At 44.4% G+C, this 20,032-nt stretch overlaps 1 protein-coding gene across 2 annotated transcripts in view; it reads right to left on the reverse strand.

Annotated features, from left to right (window-relative positions):
- The window catches only part of LRP2 (LDL receptor related protein 2), a 402,994-nt gene that overhangs the window by 156,076 nt on the left and 226,886 nt on the right, over nucleotides 1-20,032 (reverse strand). For both annotated transcript variants that reach the window (XM_075317292.1, XM_075317291.1), the window contains exons 30-31: nucleotides 19,268-19,445; nucleotides 11,977-12,105 (exon numbers count right to left, since the gene is read on the reverse strand). In XM_075317292.1, coding sequence (XP_075173407.1) covers nucleotides 11,977-12,105; nucleotides 19,268-19,445 — 307 coding nt within the window. The remainder of the gene's footprint in view (nucleotides 1-11,976; nucleotides 12,106-19,267; nucleotides 19,446-20,032) is intronic.

A 20,032-nucleotide genomic window follows, 5' to 3' on the forward strand; every position in this document is an offset into this window, starting at 1 on the left:
TTTAGTTACTATTTAAGAGAACTAATATTCTGACCAAAGAGCGGAGGGAGCATCCACATATACGATAAAAAAAAAACTAAAACAACAAGTCACTGTGAACACAATATACCACAAATAGAATAGAATGAAACATAGCTTTTAAAAATTAATATTAAAATAATTCCTAATTCCACAGAATCATAGAATGAGAGTTGGAAGGGACCTCAAGGGCCATTGGGTTCAACCCCCTGCGAGTGCAGGTTTTCCTAAATCATCCCAGGTATATGTTTATCCAGCTTCCGCTTGAAGATTTCCATTGATGGAAAGTTCCCTACCTCGCACGGTTGCCTCTTCCACTCTCTGGCTACCCTCACTGCCTCCCGCAGTCGCCTGTTCCACTCTCTAACTGCCCTCACCACCTCCCGAAGTCGCCTGTTCCACTCTATGGCTGCCCTCACTATCTCCCGCGGTTGCCTGTTCCACTCTCTGACTGCCCTCACCACCTCCCGAGGTCACCTGTTCCACTCTCTGACTGCCCTCACTATCTCCCGCGGTCTCCTGTTCCACTCTATGGCTGCCCTCACCATCTCCCGCGGTCGCCTGTTCCACTCTCTGACTGCCCTCACCACCTGCCGCAGTCGCCTTTTCCACTCAGTGACTGCCCTTACTACCTCCCGTGGTCGCCTGTTGCACTCTCTGACTGCCCTCAATTCCTCCCGTGGTCGTTTGTTCCACTCCCTGACTGCACTCACTACCTCCCGTGGTCGTTTGTTCCACTCCCTGACTGCCCTCACTGTCAGAAAGTTTTTCTTAATGTCTAATCTGAATCTCCTTCCTTTAAAATTCATTCCATTGCTTCTTGTAGTTCCTTCCTCCAATATAACTTCAAAGATTGATGTGATTATTGTATTCATACTTAACCATAGAAGCAATTTGAGCTACATCAGAAGAAATCAGAGGGGTTCACTGTGAATTACTTTTGAAATGGAATCTGTCAGCAGGTTTTTCCTATGTAATGTGAGGGCCGCATGATTTAGGGACTGTGTCCCTGATTACATGAATGTGACACTTATTAGGCTGTGTGCTGTTTCAATACAATGAGTATTTCATCAACTTTTAAAAAAGGGCTGGATTAATTCCAGTACACATAGCATTGTGGGATATACATAATTTAGAGACAAGAAAGGTATAATTGGTGAAGAAAGGTGGGACTTGATGGACCTAGGTGTTTTTTCAACCTATGTAACTATATGTAACTTATCTAGATCTCTGCATACTTCCTGGTCCAAGTCCGCCCACAACACTGATAAGCAACTTATTGTCAATAGACAAAGTAAACAGAGAGCCTGGTGTGGGCGGGTTAGCCTTCTGAGCTTTGCTGCATTGCTACATTTAAAAACTCTAATTATCTCACAAATACTGTACCCAGTAAACTAAGTGAAACATCGTTGGATTTCCGAGTCTATGCTGGTCTCATTTGAGGTAGCAAAAACCTGCTAAAAGATTCTCTGTAAGTGTTTTTTTATTATCAAAATATTGTACACTATTACTTCTGCATTTCTGTTCTCAAGACATTTTGTATCATGCACAGTCACTAAATGACTGCTTTACATAAACACTGGAACTATTGCTACCCCGCCAGCAGCCCAGAAGTAACAGGTTAAGTGAAGTCACTAATTATAATTAATTTTTAATTAAGTCCAAATTAGGGGCACATCTCATTGCACTTGTAATTACCATTCCACTTAAGTATCTCATACCGATTAAACAATTAAATGAATATTCTCCTGTTCAACGAAGCATATGGTATTTGACCAGAGGCGTACACTGATATTATACAGTATATATTGCACTCTATATATGCAAAAGAAAAAAGTTAAGAAATTGTGCCATATTTAGCTTTGAGAGCTATGTAAAGCATTGTTATAGTGTTTATTATAATTTATTATGTTTTTATAACAATTTTATAACAATAAAGTACCGTATTTTTTGGACTATAAGACGCACTTTTTTTTCCCCAAAATTTTGGGGGAACGTGGGAGGTGTCTCTTATAGTCCGATGGCTGCGGTGCAGTGGTGGTGCGGGTGAAAACGAGTGCAGTGGTGGTGGAGCGGGTCATCAGAGGCAGGAGCAGGCTGTGGCAGTGCAACCCTGACGGGGGTCCGCTCATTTAATTTGCACGCCCATCATCCCGCCCATCATCCCTCAGCGCTGAAGCCAGCGCTGACAGGTGGGCAGGATGATGGGTGGGGAAATGCATGCATACTAAAGAGCCATCCCGCGTGATCAACCCAGGCAACTACAGCCTGGTGGAGTGATCATGTTTGGCTATATTCACTGCCCCCCGCGCATCAATCATCATCAGTGCAGGGGGCAGTGAATAAGTACGGTATACTCACTGTTCCCCTGCAGCATCGCGGTGTCCTCCTGTCTGCCGGCTCGCTGATGTGTGTGGAGAGCGCGCACAGCGATGACGTCATCCCTGAACACACGGTTCCGCACAGGTCAGCTTGCACAGACAGGAAGACACTGCGATGCTGCGTGGAGTGAGGAGAGGTGAGTATACAGCAGGAGTCCTCCACCTGTTATTGCAAATCCAGCTGCGGCTGAAGTGACCGCGAGATCCGCGGTGACTTCAGTCGGGTGATGTGCGGTGACAGCTGGAGTCACCGCTGATTCCGGCGGCTCACTTCACTTGCAGTCTGACCCTCACAGAGAGCGGTCGTGTTCTATGGCTGCTCTCTGTGATTGTCAGATGTAGCAGAGCTGAATGCGTCGTGAGACCTGGGTGTTTTAGGGGTTAATAAAGTGGTGAAAGAGGGTGTTTTTTTGTCTTTTATTTCAAATAAAGGATTTTTATGTGTTTGTGTTTATTTACTTTCACAATAGTTTAGTGATGAGGGGGTGTCTCATAGACGCCTGCCATCACTAAGCTAGGGCTTAGTGGCAGCTATGGGCTGCTCCCATTAACTCCTTATTGCCCTGATTGCCACCATATCAGGGCAATCGGGAAGAGCTGGGAAAACTCTCAGGACTGTCGCATCTAATAATGCGGCAATTCTGGGCGGCTGCTGGCTGATATTTTTAGGCTTGGGGGGCTCCCAATAACGTGAGCCTCCCCAGCCTGAGAATACCAGGCCCCAGCTGTGAGACTTTATCTTGGCTGGTTATCAAAATTGGGGGAACCGCACGCCCTTCTTTTGTTTGTTTTTTTTTAAATTACCCCCATACAGTGTCCGCAGCAGATCCTCGCCCCAAAAGTGTGTCATGACCACATTTTTTGCTTAAAAAAATTATTTTCCTCCTCTAAAACCAGGGTGCGTCTTATAGTCCGAAAAATACGGTATGTTTTTGGAAACTTACATTAACCTATTTATTTTTTTATGGCACCTCATATTTTGCATTTTAATTACAGTGTGCCTGATTATTATGCCTTTCAGTACACAATCCAGGCTTTGAAGAATGTGGAACTTTTGACTAGCTTTTTAATTGTTGTCTTTTTTTTCCTTTTTTTTTAATTTAGCTGCAATTTCGGATCTCAAGGTGAACTATATTGCTATGTTGAAATGAAGACAATAGATCAGAATGAACATACCTAAATCTAATCTTTGTGCTGAAAGTTTGTGCTGGCAGACAAAAATAACACTGTCATCAAGGATTAGGATCATAATAAGTCTCAGAAGAACGAGCAAAGGTCCTTTTTTTTCAGGTTTTTTTTCAATCATTAGCAATAATTAAAATCTTTCACAATTAAATTAACAAGTGATACAATCTCTATGGTAACGGAGCATTGGGTTCGTCATTCACTCTGTTTAGACTTTGATCATTCATAGATTGAAAAAGCGGCCGTTTTTGTAAAAAAAAAAACAAAAAAAAAACACATGCGTTTTAGTATATTTCCGGTGCGGAAACATATCAAAATTGCATGAAATGTGCGCCTAAATATATCTAAGTATATCAATAAAGCTGTGGCATATCAAAATACCAGGAAGTATCAAAAACAAACCAACTTTTATTTTTTTTTTATTTTTTTTTATAAATAGGGATGATCGAATACCTCAAATATTTGGCTTCGCGAATATCCGACGAATAGGTCACCGCTATGCGAATATTCGATGCGTAATGTAAATCTATAGGAAGCCCGAATAGTTCTGAATAGTTGTTTTTCGGGTTTCCCATAGACTTACATTGCGCATCGAATATTCGCGAATAGTCGATTAGCAGCGTCCTATTCGGCAAATGTTCGCGAAGCCGAATATTTGAGGTATTCGATCATCCCTATTTATAAACATGGCATGCCAAAATGAGATGAAAACCAGAGGCGTCAAAAACACATTAAAAAACGCACCAGAAGATAAAATGGAAAAAACACAAGTAAGCTAATTTAAATAATAGGTGCAAAATCTCTGCAAGATCAAAAACTCACCAAAGTTTTAAAGGGGTTGTCCACGGTTTGGTCAAATTATTTTTTCTTACTTAAATGCATGTATTTTGGGATAAAAATTAGTTTTGCAGTAATGTTGCACCATGTACCTTCTATAACCTTGCTGTTGTCCTACCTATTGCTGGCTGCAGAATGAGTTAATAGAGTCCAATGGGAGAGTTTGTAACTTTTTTTTAGACTCTCTCAGTCCACAGACCACATCAAAGTTGAATGTGCAGGAAAACAAAGATCTTAAAAAACCAAAGGAAAAAGGTGAAAAATCTTTAATGAAACCGAGTTGCGATGATAATTTTAGTCCCAAATAGATGCATTTAGCTAAAAGAAAAAAATGACATCAAAAGATGAACAAACACTGTAGAGGAAACCTGTCACCAGGTTTACTGCTGGTTACTATAGTCTGTGTGGATCTCATGTATCTAGGCCGTAGAGTTTTCCACTTTAAATCACTTCAAATGGTGCAGACACCCACCACAACAAGTAAAAAATAAGAGGATTTTGGGTACTCACAGTAAAATATCTTTCTTGGAGCGTTCATTGAGAGACAAATGTCCATAGGTTTATGCTGCTGTTGCTAGAAAGCTGACAATAGGCAAAAAAGCTAGCTCCTACTCAGCAAGATATACTCACGAACTGGCATAAAGCTAATCAGTTAGTGAGAAAGCAGAGGAGAAGCAACAACAAAATAAAACAACCTTAAACAGTCCCAACAAAAGCACAAAGAAGGGAGCGTGCTGTGTCTCCTAATAAAGAAATGAGATTTTACAGTGAGTACCCAAAATTCTCTTTTCTCTATCACTTCATTGGGAAACAGAGGTAGCCATGGAAAGTCCAAAAGCAGTCCCAACGGAGGGAACAGAAGAACATTCCCAGATCAGGTAGGGTGTTGGACAACCATCGCTTGCAGAACTTTCCTACCTTTGCTCACATCAGCCGAAGCATTGGTATTCACTCTGCATGAAGGGAAGACCAGGTAGTGGCCTTTCAGATTTGTGTTGCAGGAGCCTACTGGCGAACAGCACTCACTCCTGGTGGGAGTGGTCTATTCTTGATTCGATATGCTTCCAGAATGGCAGAGTGGATCCAATGAGCAATAGTAAACCTGAAAGAAGGAAGTTCCTTGCAACGACCCTCAGAATCACATATAAGGAATCAGAGCATCTGAAGGAAGGTATTGTAGAGAGGTACAGACATAAGGCCCTGACAAGGTCCAGCTTGTGTACAGTCTGTTCCAGAATATGTGATGGAGATGGCAAGAAGGATGGAAGGACAATGTCCTCATTCAGGTAGAAAGGACAAACCACTTTGGAGAGGAAGGAAATGGTGGAGTACAAGAAAATGAAAGCAACACAAAAAGGCTGCTAATTCTGAGACCTGCCTGACAGTGGTAATTGCAACCAGGAATGAAACTTTCCAGGAAAAAAAAAAGAAAAAGCGATGTCTTCAATAGGTTTGAAGGAAGGTCCATGAAGGATACTCAAGAATAGGTTAAGGTCCACAGGGTGAAAATATGGAAGAACTAAGTGAGATCTTGACCTAAGGATGAGAGGCAAAGTTCAGTTGGAACAGGATTGAAAGTGTGGAAACCTGACCCTTGAGAGTACTGAGAGCCAAACCAGACTCTAGGCCCAGCTGTAGAAAGGCCAAGAGAGAAGGGAGAGAAAAAGTCATGGGGACTGTCTAACAGTTCTCACCTGTGAAAGAAGGCTTTCCATATCCGATGATAAATAAGAGGAGATGAAGGATTTCTTGCCTTGATCATGATCTGAATGACCTGGGAAGAGAAATTGACTCCTCTTAAAACTGTGGCTTCAACAGCCATGCAGTTAAATTATGAGACTGAGAATTCTGGTGGAAGAAGGGACATTGAGAGAGTAGGTCTGGGCGATTTGGAAGTTTTTAGGTGACATCTGTTAGCAGATTGATTCATTTTTCACACAAAGCTCTTCTGGGCCAGTATGGGACCGTGAAGATGATTGGTACCTTCTTCACTTTGATCTTCTTGATGAGTCTGGGAATCAGAGGGAGCAAAGGGAATAGGTATGGAAGGTACAACTGAGACTAGGGAAGGACCAGGGTGTTGGATCCAACTGCCAGAGGGTTGCAAGATGTAGATATGAAGCGAGGAAGTTTGAGGTTCATGTGTGAAGGTCAACATCGGGGGTTCCCCACCTTTGAAATATTTGGTTGAGCACGCATATATTGAGGGACCACTCTTCCGATGACAGGTCCTGATGACTTAGGAAGTCGGCAGCCCAGTTGTCCATGACTGTAATGTGTATTGCTGATATTGCTGGAACATGTCATTGAGCCCAAGAGAAAATCCAAGACTTCTGACATGACGGACTTGCTCCATATTCTGCCCTGATGGTTCTTGTATGCCATGGTCATGGCATTGTCAGATTGAATATGTACTGGGCGACCCACTAGCAGGTCCTGCCAGTGGAGGAGAGCGAGATAGATGGCAAGCCAGCCACGGTGGGTGCGAGTGTTGAGCGGATCTGAATGTTCTTGCACCAGGAAGAATGATGCTTTATCAGGAGGTCGTCAAAATAGGGAATGACTACTGTCCCTTTGAGGCGAAGATTGGCCATGACGGACACCATGACCTTTGTAAACACTCTGGGCACTGAGGAGAGACCAAAAGGAAGAGCTGTGAACTGGCAGTGGGATCCCTGGACGGCGAAGCATAGAAAACTCTGATGAGTAGCACAAATTGGAAAGGGAAGTTAGGCATCTTGAATGTCCACCTAGAAGAGACATTTCTCAGGTTCCATAGAGGCAATTACTGAGTGGAGGAACTCCATTCTGAAATGATGGAGACAATCTTGCTAGTTTAGGAGCTTGGGATTCAAGATGAAACAGACAGAGCTGTCCTTGATTGAAGGAACGAACAGTTTGGAATAGAAACCTGAGGAGCGTTCTTGAAAAGTGAGAGGTATGATGATGCCTGCCCAGAGGAGGAGGAGGTTTCTTTTTCATTTCTCCCTGCTCCTCTCTGTTCTTGGGGTATAAACCTCTTTTCTTATTATATAAATATAGTCTTGTTAGCCAAGTGGGTGTGATTCCCAACTCTTCTCTACTAGTATTTTCTTGAGGATTATACCCAGTTGACTAAGAAGACTAGCTTAATATACAAGGAAGAAGAGGTTTAATGTATTAGGAACAGAGAGGACAGGAACAAGAGAAAAAATGTCAGATTGAATAACAACAGCATTTATACCACATTAAAAAAAAATAATAGTGACACATTTTAACAAATTCTAAGAAAAGAAGACTACATCAATTAAAAGATTAAATCAGTGGGAAAAAAAACAAGAATGAATATATAAATTGTATATTTATATCAAAATGCAATATCAACCTCACACGCATAAAAAAACTTTTTTTCCTCCCTTCTTCACCTGAATTACATTGAGAAAAAGATGAAAATCCTAACCTCTGCCCCTACATTTTCCTTCTACAAAGGACGTACACGCTGATTGTTGACAGCCTGACAGATTTTATCGGCGGCAGAACAAAACATCGCTGTTCTGAGAGGATCAAACCTTAAATTTGTAAGAAATTTTGAAGTCTTGAGAACAAGCCAAGATGTTAGTACATAGAGTGAATGACATACATGAGGACAATTCACTGCCCTCATATACTACGGATTGATAAAAACACAACATTTCTCCTGAATGGGTTTACAAAATAATAATATACAATAGAAAATAAAATACTATCACTACTTCAGTATTAGATTATTACTTTTTTATATTTATATTTACTATGCTTTCTTTTTTTAATACAAAGAATTATCCGGTTTTCTATCCCATCCTTCATCAAGATAGAGCTCTGTTGATCACCCAAGCTGTCCGGCATTGGCTTTAACTTATCCGTATGTTGTATTGTATCAATCATAATGATTGAATCTATCAGATCTGCACCAATCATTTTTCCCATTATTTGACCATTGCCAATGCCACTGTCGAGAGAATGGGATCCATTATGGGGAATAGCAGGTGTTTAAGATTGAATAGATTTTCCATGTATTAAAAATTAGAAGTGAATCTAAACATTTAAACTCAGCCTTTAATAGTTTTTAAAGGGATTTTCTCACAAAGAAAGTTGACTTTAATCAATAGATTTTGGAATAATAATCCTTTCCACAATTCGATGTGTTTAAAAAAAAATGTTCCTGTGCTGAGATAATCTTATAAATGTGTCCTGCTGTGTACTGTGTAATGGCTGTGTCTAACCGTACAGGGACATGGTCTGATCATATCACATCTGCTGAGCCGGGGAGGAGTAAAAAGGTATACAGACATTACTGCATGGGATTGCAGATCATTCTTTCTGTGATGTAAAACATTTTTTTAAACACAGGCAAGGAAATGTTTTACCTCACAAAAGAATCCCATGCTGTGCTATCTGTATACTCTTTTGCATCCTCCCATGGCACACAAAATTCATGGGAAATAGGGCACAGCTTGACCATAAATACACTAGATATCCAGAATTTAAATGGACGACAACAAAACACTTGCTGAATGCAAAAAGTGAACAAGTTTCATAAGTGCAGAACGTTAAAACACCATTAAAAAATGGGAAGGACTCAAAGAAGGAAAGGAGTCCCCCATATAACAAAGGGTACATACACACCAATGCCTCAATAACAGAGAGTAAGCAATACAGGCGATCAACCATATACAGCCAAAAAGTGCAGATACATAGTAATATATATTACAATCATGTTAGAAAGGTATGGAGCAAGGAAAGCCTGCAATACAATACCATGGTCTGAATTGTGAAAGGTAATGTGGATGCACCTGCCTGCTCCACGCGTTACGCCACCGAATGAGGCTGCATCAGGGGTTTATTTATAAGATTCTCAGCACAGCAAAAAAAAGAAATAAACACATCCAATTGTGGAAATTATTATTATTCCAAGATCTATTTTAATCAATAAATCAAAAATCAACTTTAAAATGAACTTGCTTTATGGGAAAACTCCTTTAACTTCTTCAAGGAACCTTGGCCACAAGGTCCACAGACCACCACCATTGTGCATCCGAGCCCCATTCCTATATTCTAATTAACTCCTTGAAATATGCCAAGATTTATTTTATTGCACTGCTTGTTATATGAAAATTGGCCAGACCTACTCTGATCAGGTGTATTTCCGTAGATTTGGCATAAGTCCTGTAATAATGTGCCGCATCGGCATGACTCACGTCTTTTTCACCCTACTCTTAGTATGCAAAAAGACTTGCACAAGCGCACAATGTCTTTCACTAAAGAGATGACAGGGGCAATAAAAAAATAATCCTTTTAAGGGACTAGAGGCTAGTTTTTTCTTTTTTAAACACTTTTAAAAATATATACATATTTATAGCTTGAACATACGTTTTGATTACTTATATAATACCCTGCATCTCTAATGCACTGCAGTGTATGAAACTTGCCTGTCAGAATTCTACTAAAGGGTGCTTTACATGCTGCAACATCGCAAACGATATATCGTTGGGGTCACGGTGTTCGTGACGCACATCCGGCGTCGTTAGCGACATCGTATCGTGTGACGCCTAGGAGCAACGATCGCAAAAACGTCAAAAAGCGTTGATCGCTGACACGTCGCTCCTTTTCATAATATCGTTGGTGGTGCATGCCGCTGGTTGTTCGTTGTTCCTGCAGCACCACACATCGCTGTGTGTGACACCTCTGGAACGACATACATCATCCTACCTGCGTCCACCGGAAAGGAGGAAGGAAGGAGGTGGACGGCATGTTCCGGCCGCTCATCTCCTCCCCTCCTCTTCTATTCGGTGGCTGTTTTGTGACGCCAAACGCATCTCCCCCTTCAAGGAGGGATTGTTCGGCAGCAACAGCGACGTCGCTGAACAGGTATGTGGGTGTGACGCTGCCGTAGCGATATTGTTTGTTACGGCTGCGATCACCACATATCGCACACACGACGGGGTCGGGTGCTATCACTCGCAAGATCGCTAGCAATCGCTTGCGATGTCGCAGCGTGTAAAGCACCCTTAAGAGGCAAGCTTTTAGTCTCAGCCTCTGGTAGTCCTAAGTGTCATTGTTAGGTAACTAATCATGCTGTAGTGGGGCAATGGTGTAACGTAGGAAAGTTGTCGATAAAATTCCTTAGTGCCATGGCCATTAATGATTGAGGGATTTAAGGAGCTATCTTGCTGATACCAAGCTTGCAGCTTGGAGTGAGTAGGATGGGAATGGGGAAGCCCTCTTAGGACAGACTGAGGGAAAAATCCAAGACATCTTTTCACATCCTCATGTAAAGCTGAACATTTCATTAGGACGTACAAAGACAGTTAAAGGGTGCTGTCATGATCCAGGCTGGCTATTACCTGCTGTGATTACACCCAGCTCTAGCCTGGTCATGTAAGGGGTTAACTTCCCTTGCCTTGTTCTGGATCCCAGGACACTATATATTGCCTCTCTACCTATGGCTCAGTGCCAGTGATATTTCTGCCTTGCAGCATGTATACTGGCTCTGGTGAGTGTTCTCGATCTGTCCTGCCTCCCTGCTACTGTGTCCTGACTTACACCCTCCCCTGTTCATCTGCCTGTACCAGTCCCTGACTTCCCGCTCCTGTCTGTTGTTTGTGTTTCCCTCTGCATACCTGATCTCCCGACGTCCGACTCGGTTCTGTTTTCTGACTTGATTGTGATACTTCCCTTGAAGTGACTTGACTTTTCAAGCTAAACCCTGACTGTTTAACTACTCTATTGCCCCCTGGTGGTTCGCCTGTTAACTGCCTGCTGAACTTACTCTGCTGTACTTCACCTGCCTTTTCGTTACAGTGTGACTTTGTCTCTCCTTCACTACTCCGCTGCCACCTAGTGGGGAATATGCTGTACTACATCTTACTAGCCCTTTGTACAGCGTGACAGTGGCTAGGTGGAGTATATTTCATTGTTGACTGCTTTAGTAACAAAATTAGACAAGATTTCTATGCTTTGCAAAAATAATGAGTCTTAAACAACCCAAAATGTGAAGCACTCATGTTCAATGATATTAGACCCAATTCTTGGGGTTATGTACAAGATTAGTTATGACTCTGTACCACTCTTAAGTAGCATGAACACATAAAACTGCATTGTCGGAGGTATATGAGGCCATATTATCCATTTGTATAACCTGAAAATAAAAAAAAAAGCTGCTTTGCTCTATTAGAAGCGACATTACAGAGGTATATGAGTGTGCGTATAATTCAAAAGTATATATGGTAACTAATGTGCGGCTTACATGATCTGTCATGTGCATAACAACTAAATATGGAGACGCTGACTTTACAAGACAAGGCCACTTTTCATTCCGAGTCCTATGTTGCAAACGAACCGATATTTGCCATCAACAATATAGGAATAGGCTAATCTTTACTTGCCGAGAGAAGATTTTTTTTGTTTACAATCGTTCGTATGCCCAAAATAAAAGTTGGATAACCCAGGCAAGATAAAGGTTCAAGAGGAAGCACTCAAATATCTACACCAAGTACAGACGAGTCACCATATCTCCTACATGAAAGCTTCTTATTACCTCTCTGGCAGTTTACGGAGTCTTCCATTAATGACCATCCCGAAGGACAGACGCAAGAGTAAAATTTTGAAGAGCTTGAAGACAACAAGCAGAGATGGCTGCAGGGGTTGGATGCACATGGATTTTGCCCTGTGGAAATAAATGGCAACATAACATTGCAAACGAAGTATGTGTTCAATATACAGAAAATAACAAGTAATTAAAAAGTCTCCTTTGTTGAATTATATGATGAAGGTGTAACCATATTTCTGTAGACTATTGAAATGAAATAATATATATATATATATATATATATATATATATATATATATATAGTACAGACCAAAAGTTTGGACACACCTTCTCATCTCTGGAACAACTATTAAGAGGAAACTTTATGCAGCAGGCCTTCATGGTAAAATAGCTGCTAGGAAACCACTGCTAGGGGCAGGCAACAACCAGAAGAGACTTGTTTGGGCTAAAGAACACAAGGAATGGACATTAGACCAGTGGAAATCTGTGCTTTGGTCTGATGAGTCCAAATTTGAGATCTTTGGATCCAACCACCGTGTCTTTGTAGAAAAGGTGAACGGATGGATTCTACATGGCTGGTTCCCACTGTGAAGCATGGAGGAGGAGGTGTGATGGCGTGGGGGGGCTTTGCTGGTGACACTGTTGGGGATTTATTCAAAATTGAAGGCATACAGAACCAGCATGGCTACCATAGCATCTTGCAGCAGCGTGCTATTCCATCCGGTTTGCATTTGGTTGGACCATCATTTATTTTTCAACAGGACAATGACTCCAAATACACCTTCAGGCTGTGTAAGGGCTATTTGACTAAGAAGGAGAGTGATGGGGTGCAACGCCAGATGACCTGGACTCCACAGTCACCAGACCTGAACCCAATCGAGATGGTTTGGGGTGAGCTGGACCGCAGAGTGAAGGCAAAAGGAGTGGGAACTCCTTCAAGACTGTTGGAAAAGCATTTCCAGTGACTACCTCTTAAAGCTCATCAAGAGAATGCCAAGAGTGTGCAAAGCAGTAATGAAAGCAAAAGGTGGCTACTTTAAGGAACCTAGAATATAAGACATATTTTCAGCTGTTTCACACTTTTTTAAGTATTTCATTCCACATATTTTAATTCATAGTTTTGATGCCTTTAATGTGAATCTACAATTTTTAGAGTCATGAAAATATAGAAAACCCTTTGAATGAGGAGGTGTGGTCAGTATTGTATATATATATATATATATATATATATATATATTTATTTATATTTATATATATATATTTATATTTACGGTATATATATATATATATATATAAAGAGAATTTTGTTACTTACCGTAAATTCTTTTTCTTATAGTTCCGTATTGGGAGACCCAGACCATGGGTGTTTAGCTTCTGCCTCCGGAGGACACACAAAGTACTACACTTAAAAGTGTAGCTCCTCCCTCTGAGCTTATACACCCCCTGGTAGCCAGTCCTAGCCAGTTTAGTGCAAAAGCTGAAGGAGAATAGCTACCCACAAGTAGAACCGAGTAAGAACCGGAACAACCGGAGACTCTGTCCACGACAACAGCCAGTGATAACACACGGAACAAGAAAATTGCCAACAGGCAACAGGGAGGGAGCTGGGTCTCCCAATACGGAACTATAAGAAAAAGAATTTACGGTAAGTAACAAAATTCTCCTTTTCTTTATCGTTCCTTTGGGAGACCAAGACCATGGGACGTTCCAAAGCTGTCCCTGGGTGGGAATAAACAGAAAAAACTAAGAAGTAGGCGGAGCCTAACTTCACAAGTGGGCGACAGCCGCCTGAAGGATGCGTCTGCCCAAGCTCGCATCTGCCGAAGCATGAGCATGCACTTGGTAGTGCTTCGAAAAGGTATGCAGGCTAGTCCAAGTGGCAGCCTGACAGACTTGTTGAGCCGTAGCCTGGTGCCTAAAAGCCCAAGAGGCACCGACAGCTCTGGTCGAGTGTGCTTTGATCCCCGGCGGGGGAGGCACCTGAGCACTCTGGTAGGCGTCCGAAATGGTCGATCTAATCCAACGGGCCAAGGTCGGCTTAGAAGCAGAGAGACCCTTGCGCCGCCCTGTGGTTAGCACAAAAAGAGAGGTGCACCGCCTAAGCGCAGCGGTGCGAGACACATAGATCCGGAGATCACGCACCAGATCTAGAGTATGCAGCGCTTTCTCAAAGCGATGAACAGGGGCCGGACAGAAGGAAGGCAAGGAAATATCCTGGTTAAGGTGGAAGGGAGAGACCACCTTAGGAAGAAAGTCCGGGGTCGGACGGAGAACTACCTTGTCTTGGTGAAAAACCAAAAAAGGTGACTCCAAGGAGAGCGCAGCCAAATCAGAGACTCTCCTGAGAAGTTATGGCAACTAGAAAGGCCACCTTTTGAGAAAGACGATACAAAGAAACCTCCCTAAGGGGCTCGAAAGGGGGTTTCTGCAATACCGTGAGGACCAAGTTAAGGTCCCAGGGATCCAAGGGCCGCCGATAAGGCGGAATGATGTGAGACGCACCTTGCATGAAGGTGCGGACCTGAGCCAGCCGGGCGAGACGCCGCTGGAACAGCACTGATAGAGCTGAGACTTGTCCCTTGAGAGAGTTGAGGGAAGGTCCTAGCTGCAGACCGGACTGTAAAAAAGACAGAAGGGTCGGCAACGAGAATGGCCAAGGGGATTGGCCGGAAGAGCGACACCAGGACAGGAAAAGTTTCCAAGTCCTGTGATAGATCTTGACGGAGGAAGACTTACGGGCCCGAGTCATAGTGGAGATGACTTCAGGAGGAATACCAGAAGCCGTCAAAATCCAGGACTCAAGAGCCACGCCGTCAATTTGAGTGCCGCAGAATTCAGCCAGAAAAACGGACCTTGCGAGAGCAGGTCTGGACGGTCCGGAAGATGCCACGGCATCTCCACGGACAGTTGGAGCAGGTCCGGATACCAAGCTCGCCTGGGCCAGTCCGGTGCAATGAGGATGACTCGACGGTTCTCCATTCTGATCTTGCCCAGGACTCTGGGCAAGAGAGCTAGAGGGGGAAACACGTAGGACAGACGAAACTGGGACCAGTCTTGAACCAGAGCGTCCGCGGCGAAGGCCTGAGGATCGTGGGAGCGAGCCACGTAAACCGAAACCTTGTTGTTGTGACGGGATGCCATTAGGTCCACATCCGGAGTGCCCTACTTACGGCAGATTGACTGAAACACTGCCGGGTGCAGGGACCACTCGCCACCGCCCACGGATTGACGGCTGAGATAATCTGCCTCCCAGTTTTCTACGCCAGGGATGTGGACTGCGGATATGGTAGACTTGGAGTCCTCCGCCCATTGAAGAATGCGTTGGACCTCCAACATTGCCAGGCGGCTGCGTGTCCCGCCTTGGTGATTGATGTAGGCAACCGCTGTCGCGTTGTCTGACTGGACTCGAATGTGCCTGCCCGCCAACAGGAGGTGAAAGGCTAGGAGAGCTAGAAGCACAGCTCTGGTTTCCAGCACATTGATTGAAAGGGCTGACTCGGACGGAGTCCAAGTGCCCTGTGCTCTGTGGTGGAGATGTACCGCTCCCCAGCCGGATAGGCTGGCATCCGTGGTGAGAATCACCCAGGACGGAGTCAGGAAGGAGCGCCCTTGGGACAGGGAGAAGGGTCGAAGCCACCACTGAACAGAGCTCCTGGTCCGTGGCGACAGAGCCATTAACCTCTGTAAGGAGGAAGGCCGCTTGTCCCAACGGCGGAGAATGTCCAGCTGCAGAGGATGCAGATGGAACTGGGCAAAGGGAACCGCCTCCATGGAGGCCACCATTTCACCCAGCACCTGCATCAGACGCCTGAGGGTATAACGGCGGGGCCTCAGGAGAGAGCGCACCGCCAACCGGAGTGACAGCTGTTTGTCTAAGGGCAACTTCACAAGTGCCGGCAAAGTCTCGAACTGCATCCCTAGGTACGTGAGACTCTGGGTCGGAGTCAGAGTGGATTTGGGAAGATTGACAATCCACCCGAATTGGGCTAGGGTGGCGAGAGTGAGCGAAACACTCCGCTGACAGTCTGCGCTGGATGTACCCTTGACCAGAAGGTCGTCCAGATAAGGAAGCACTGCTAACCCCTGGAGGTGCAGGACCACAATCATTGCCACCATGACCTTGGTGAATACCCGAGGGGCCGTGGCTAACCCGAAGGGGAGAGCCACGAATTGGAAATGATCCTCTCCTATCGCAAAACGTAACCAACGCTGATGTGACACTGCGATTGGCACATGTAGATAGGCATCTCTGATGTCGATGGACGCCAGGAACTCCCCTTGGGTCATAGAGGCAATGACTGATCGCAGAGACTCCATGCGAAAATGCCGCACCCGGACATGCTTGTTGAGAAGCTTGAGATCCAGGTTGGGCCGGAAGGTACCGTCCTTTTTTGGAACTAGGAAGAGATTTGAGTAAAAACCTCTGAACCGTTCCTGAGCGAGAACTGGGACAATCACTCCGTTTGCCTGCAAGGACGCCACGGCCTGCGAGAAGGCGGCGGCCTTGGAGCAGGGGGGAGTTGAGAGAAAAAATCTGTTTGGAGGGCTGGAAGAGAATTCTATCCTGTAGCCGTGAGATATGATGTCTCTCACCCACTGATCGGAGACTTGCTTTAACCAAGCGTCGCCAAAGTGGGAGAGCCTGCCACCGACTAAGGACGTGGCTGGAGCGGGCCGAGAGTCATGAGGAAGCTGCCTTAGTGGCAGAACCTCCTGCGGTCTTCTGCGGACGCGCTTTTGGGCACCAGTTGGATTTCTGATCCTTGGCTGAGTTAGCGGACGAGGCGGAAGGCTTAGAGGATGACCAGTTGGAGGAACGAAAGGAACGAAACCTCGATTGATTCCTACCCTGGGCGGGTTTCCTGGTCTTGGTTTGTGGCATGGAAGTACTGTTCCCGCCAGTAGCTTCTTTAATGATTTCATCCAGCTGTTCACCAAACAGCCGTGAACCAGCAAAAGGGAGCCCAGCAAGAAACTTCTTGGAAGAAGCATCTGCCTTCCACTCTCGAAGCCACAAAATCCTGCGGATAACAAGAGAATTAGCTGAAGCCACCGCAGTGCGGTGAGCAGCCTCTAGCATAGCAGACATGGCATAGGATGAAAAAGCTGAAGCCTGAGCAGTTAAGGTAACCATCTCAGGCATAGATTCCTTGGTGAGGGAATGCATCTCCTCTAGAGAAGCAGAGATGGCTTTGAGAGCCCACACTGCTGCAAAAGTCGGGGAAAACGCGGCCCCCGCAGTTTCATACACAGATTTGGCCAGAAGGTCAATCTGACGGTCAGTGGAATCCTTAAGTGAGGTGCCATCAGCCACCGACACAACGGTCCGGGCTGAGAGCCTAGACACCGGAGGGTCTACCTTTGGGGAGTGAGACCACTCCTTGACCACCTCAGGTGGAAATGGAAACCGGTCATCAGAACCACGCTTTGGAAAGCGTTTGTCAGGGCAGGCCCTGGGTTTGGTCACAGTGGTCTGAAAACTGGAGTGGTTAAAGAACACACTCTTCACTCTCTTAGGCGAGGTAAACTGATGTTTTTCTGCCAAAGAGAGTTGCTCCTCTGACACTGGCGGATTGAGATCCAGCACAGAATTAATAGAAGCAATCAAATCACTAAGATCTGAGTCACCCTCAGAAAAATCAATGGGATACATAGCCTCCGAGCCCCCAGTGAGGGCATCCTCCTCATCTTGAGAGTCAGCTCTTGAGACAGAGCCGTGGGATGGGGAGGGGGAGGAAACCCTGCGCCTTCTCTTAGAAGGACGGGGTCTGGGATCAGATGATGAATCCTCCGTGAGCTCCGATGGACGGAGGTCAGAGGATAGGAGTCCTCTGTCAAGAGTATTAGAGGCACCCTGTGAGGAGGGCTGATGCATATTCATCAAAGTCCTGGACAAAAGCCCCATGGACTCAGCAAATGACTGGGATATGGACCTAGAAAAGGACTCTACCCAGGCCGGGGGTTCAGTCACAGGTGCAGCAGCAGCCTGAGAGACCACTGGGGGTGAGACTCCAGGCTGTGGCACCGCCAATTTAGAGCAGACATCACAATGTGGATAGGTGCTCGGCTCAGGCAGCAGGAGCTTACATGCAGTGCATGCAGAATAAAGTTTTGGAGCCTTGCTCCTTGTGTGAGACATGCTGCTGTGTGCCCTCCAGATCCCGAAGCCCGGTCCTCCAGTCGCAGCACCTCAGCAGAGATGCAGAATGCAGGATGTCCCAGAGCAGAGTGAACTCTGCCTGAGAAGAGGGCGTTCCTATAAAAGAGCGGGAACTGGAGGGCTATAGAGACCTGCAGGGAATGAGGGACGCCCCAGCAGTGGGGAGTGTCCCTCCCCTATGTAGAACGGCCGCCGGGAGGTGCCGAACCTGTCCCTCTGCATGAGTGACATGCGAGGGCAGGAAAATGAAACTAGGCCTCCGGCGAAGCCGGGGCCTAAATTTAAGCGGCGAGGCCGACAAGCAGGCACCATCGGCGCGGTTCTCATGCAAAAGCTAGAGAACCCGCCGGAAAAGTTAAAACAATCACATACAGCATACTCTCCCCTTACAATAAAGAACCGGGACCCCCAACATAAACGTCTCAGGTACTTAGCTGCTGAGACGCAGGGCCATGTCCCTGGGGATGAGTGCTCCGGTCCAACAGAATCCTCAAGGGGCTGTGGATGGAGACCGGACTCCTGCCAGGCATGGAGACCGTGCTGGCTCCCACTTCAAGCCAGAGCCCAGAAGGGATGTGAAGGAGCGCGGCATGTAAGGCTGCAGCCTTATAAATCAACCTTAACAACACCGCCGACACAGTGGGGTGAGAAGGGACATGCCGGGAGTCCAGACATGGACCCGCTTTTCTTCAAACTCTTTCCAAAAGTCAAACAAATCAGATGAGAATGCATGTGTGGATGTATGCCTCCTGACACAAAGCGATAAACTGGCTAGGACTGGCTACCAGGGGGTGTATAAGCTCAGAGGGAGGAGCTACACTTTTAAGTGTAGTACTTTGTGTGTCCTCTGGAGGCAGAAGCTAAACACCCATGATCTGGGTCTCCCAAAGGAACGATAAAGAAATATATATATATATATATATATATATATATATATATATATATATATTTAAATATTAATATTTTAAGATTTTTTTAAAGTACCCAAATGTATAAGATTAACAAATTAAACAAATATTAAAAATATATCATACAAATATATAATATGTTAAAATTAGGATTGGAAATTTGAATAAGTATGATACGGTAGTTAGAAAACATAAAAATTTTAGTTTTTACCTCCGGGCTGTTTTACAGGATGGACTGCTGAAAGCCCCATCGGCTGATGAATATTATAAATCATGACCGTCTGGTTGCCACCATGCCACTTATTAGCCCGAATGACTCGATTGCTGTATCGTTCACTCCAATAAATGTAGTCTTCAAATATGGCAATGGCATGTGGATGTTGTAGAACCTAGAAGAATGCAGATTTCTGTGTAAACAATATATTATAGAATGATGTATACCTATTTTAGTTTTTGAACCCCGAGCTCCAGCATTGCTTACCGGGGTTAAATATTATTAATTATAAAATAATTCATTATTTCTAGTATATTTAGAAATGTGTAAAATCTATACAATAATTCCTGGATGGAGACCAAAAACTGAAATGCAAACTTAAAAGTTAACTTAAAAAAATACCCAAAACAAAGAATTTTGGAAACTTATTTAGATACAAGTTTAAATTAAGAAATGTAAACATCTACAGTTAGGTCCAGAAATATTTGGACAGTGACACAAGTTTTGTTATTTTAGCTGTTTACAAAAACATGTTCAGAAATACAATTATATATATAATATGGGCTGAAAGTGCACACTCCCAGCTGCAATATGAGAGTTTTCACATCCAAATCGGAGAAAGGGTTTAGGAATCATAGCTCTGTAATGCATAGCCTCCTCTTTTTCAAGGGACCAAAAGTAATTGGACAAGGGACTCTAAGGGCTTCAATTAACTCTGAAGGCGTCTCCCTCGTTAACCTGTAATCAATGAAGTAGTTAAAA

The sequence above is a fragment of the Anomaloglossus baeobatrachus genome, chromosome 7 (genome assembly GCF_048569485.1).
Source record: "Anomaloglossus baeobatrachus isolate aAnoBae1 chromosome 7, aAnoBae1.hap1, whole genome shotgun sequence".
Lineage (NCBI taxonomy): Eukaryota > Metazoa > Chordata > Amphibia > Anura > Aromobatidae > Anomaloglossus > Anomaloglossus baeobatrachus.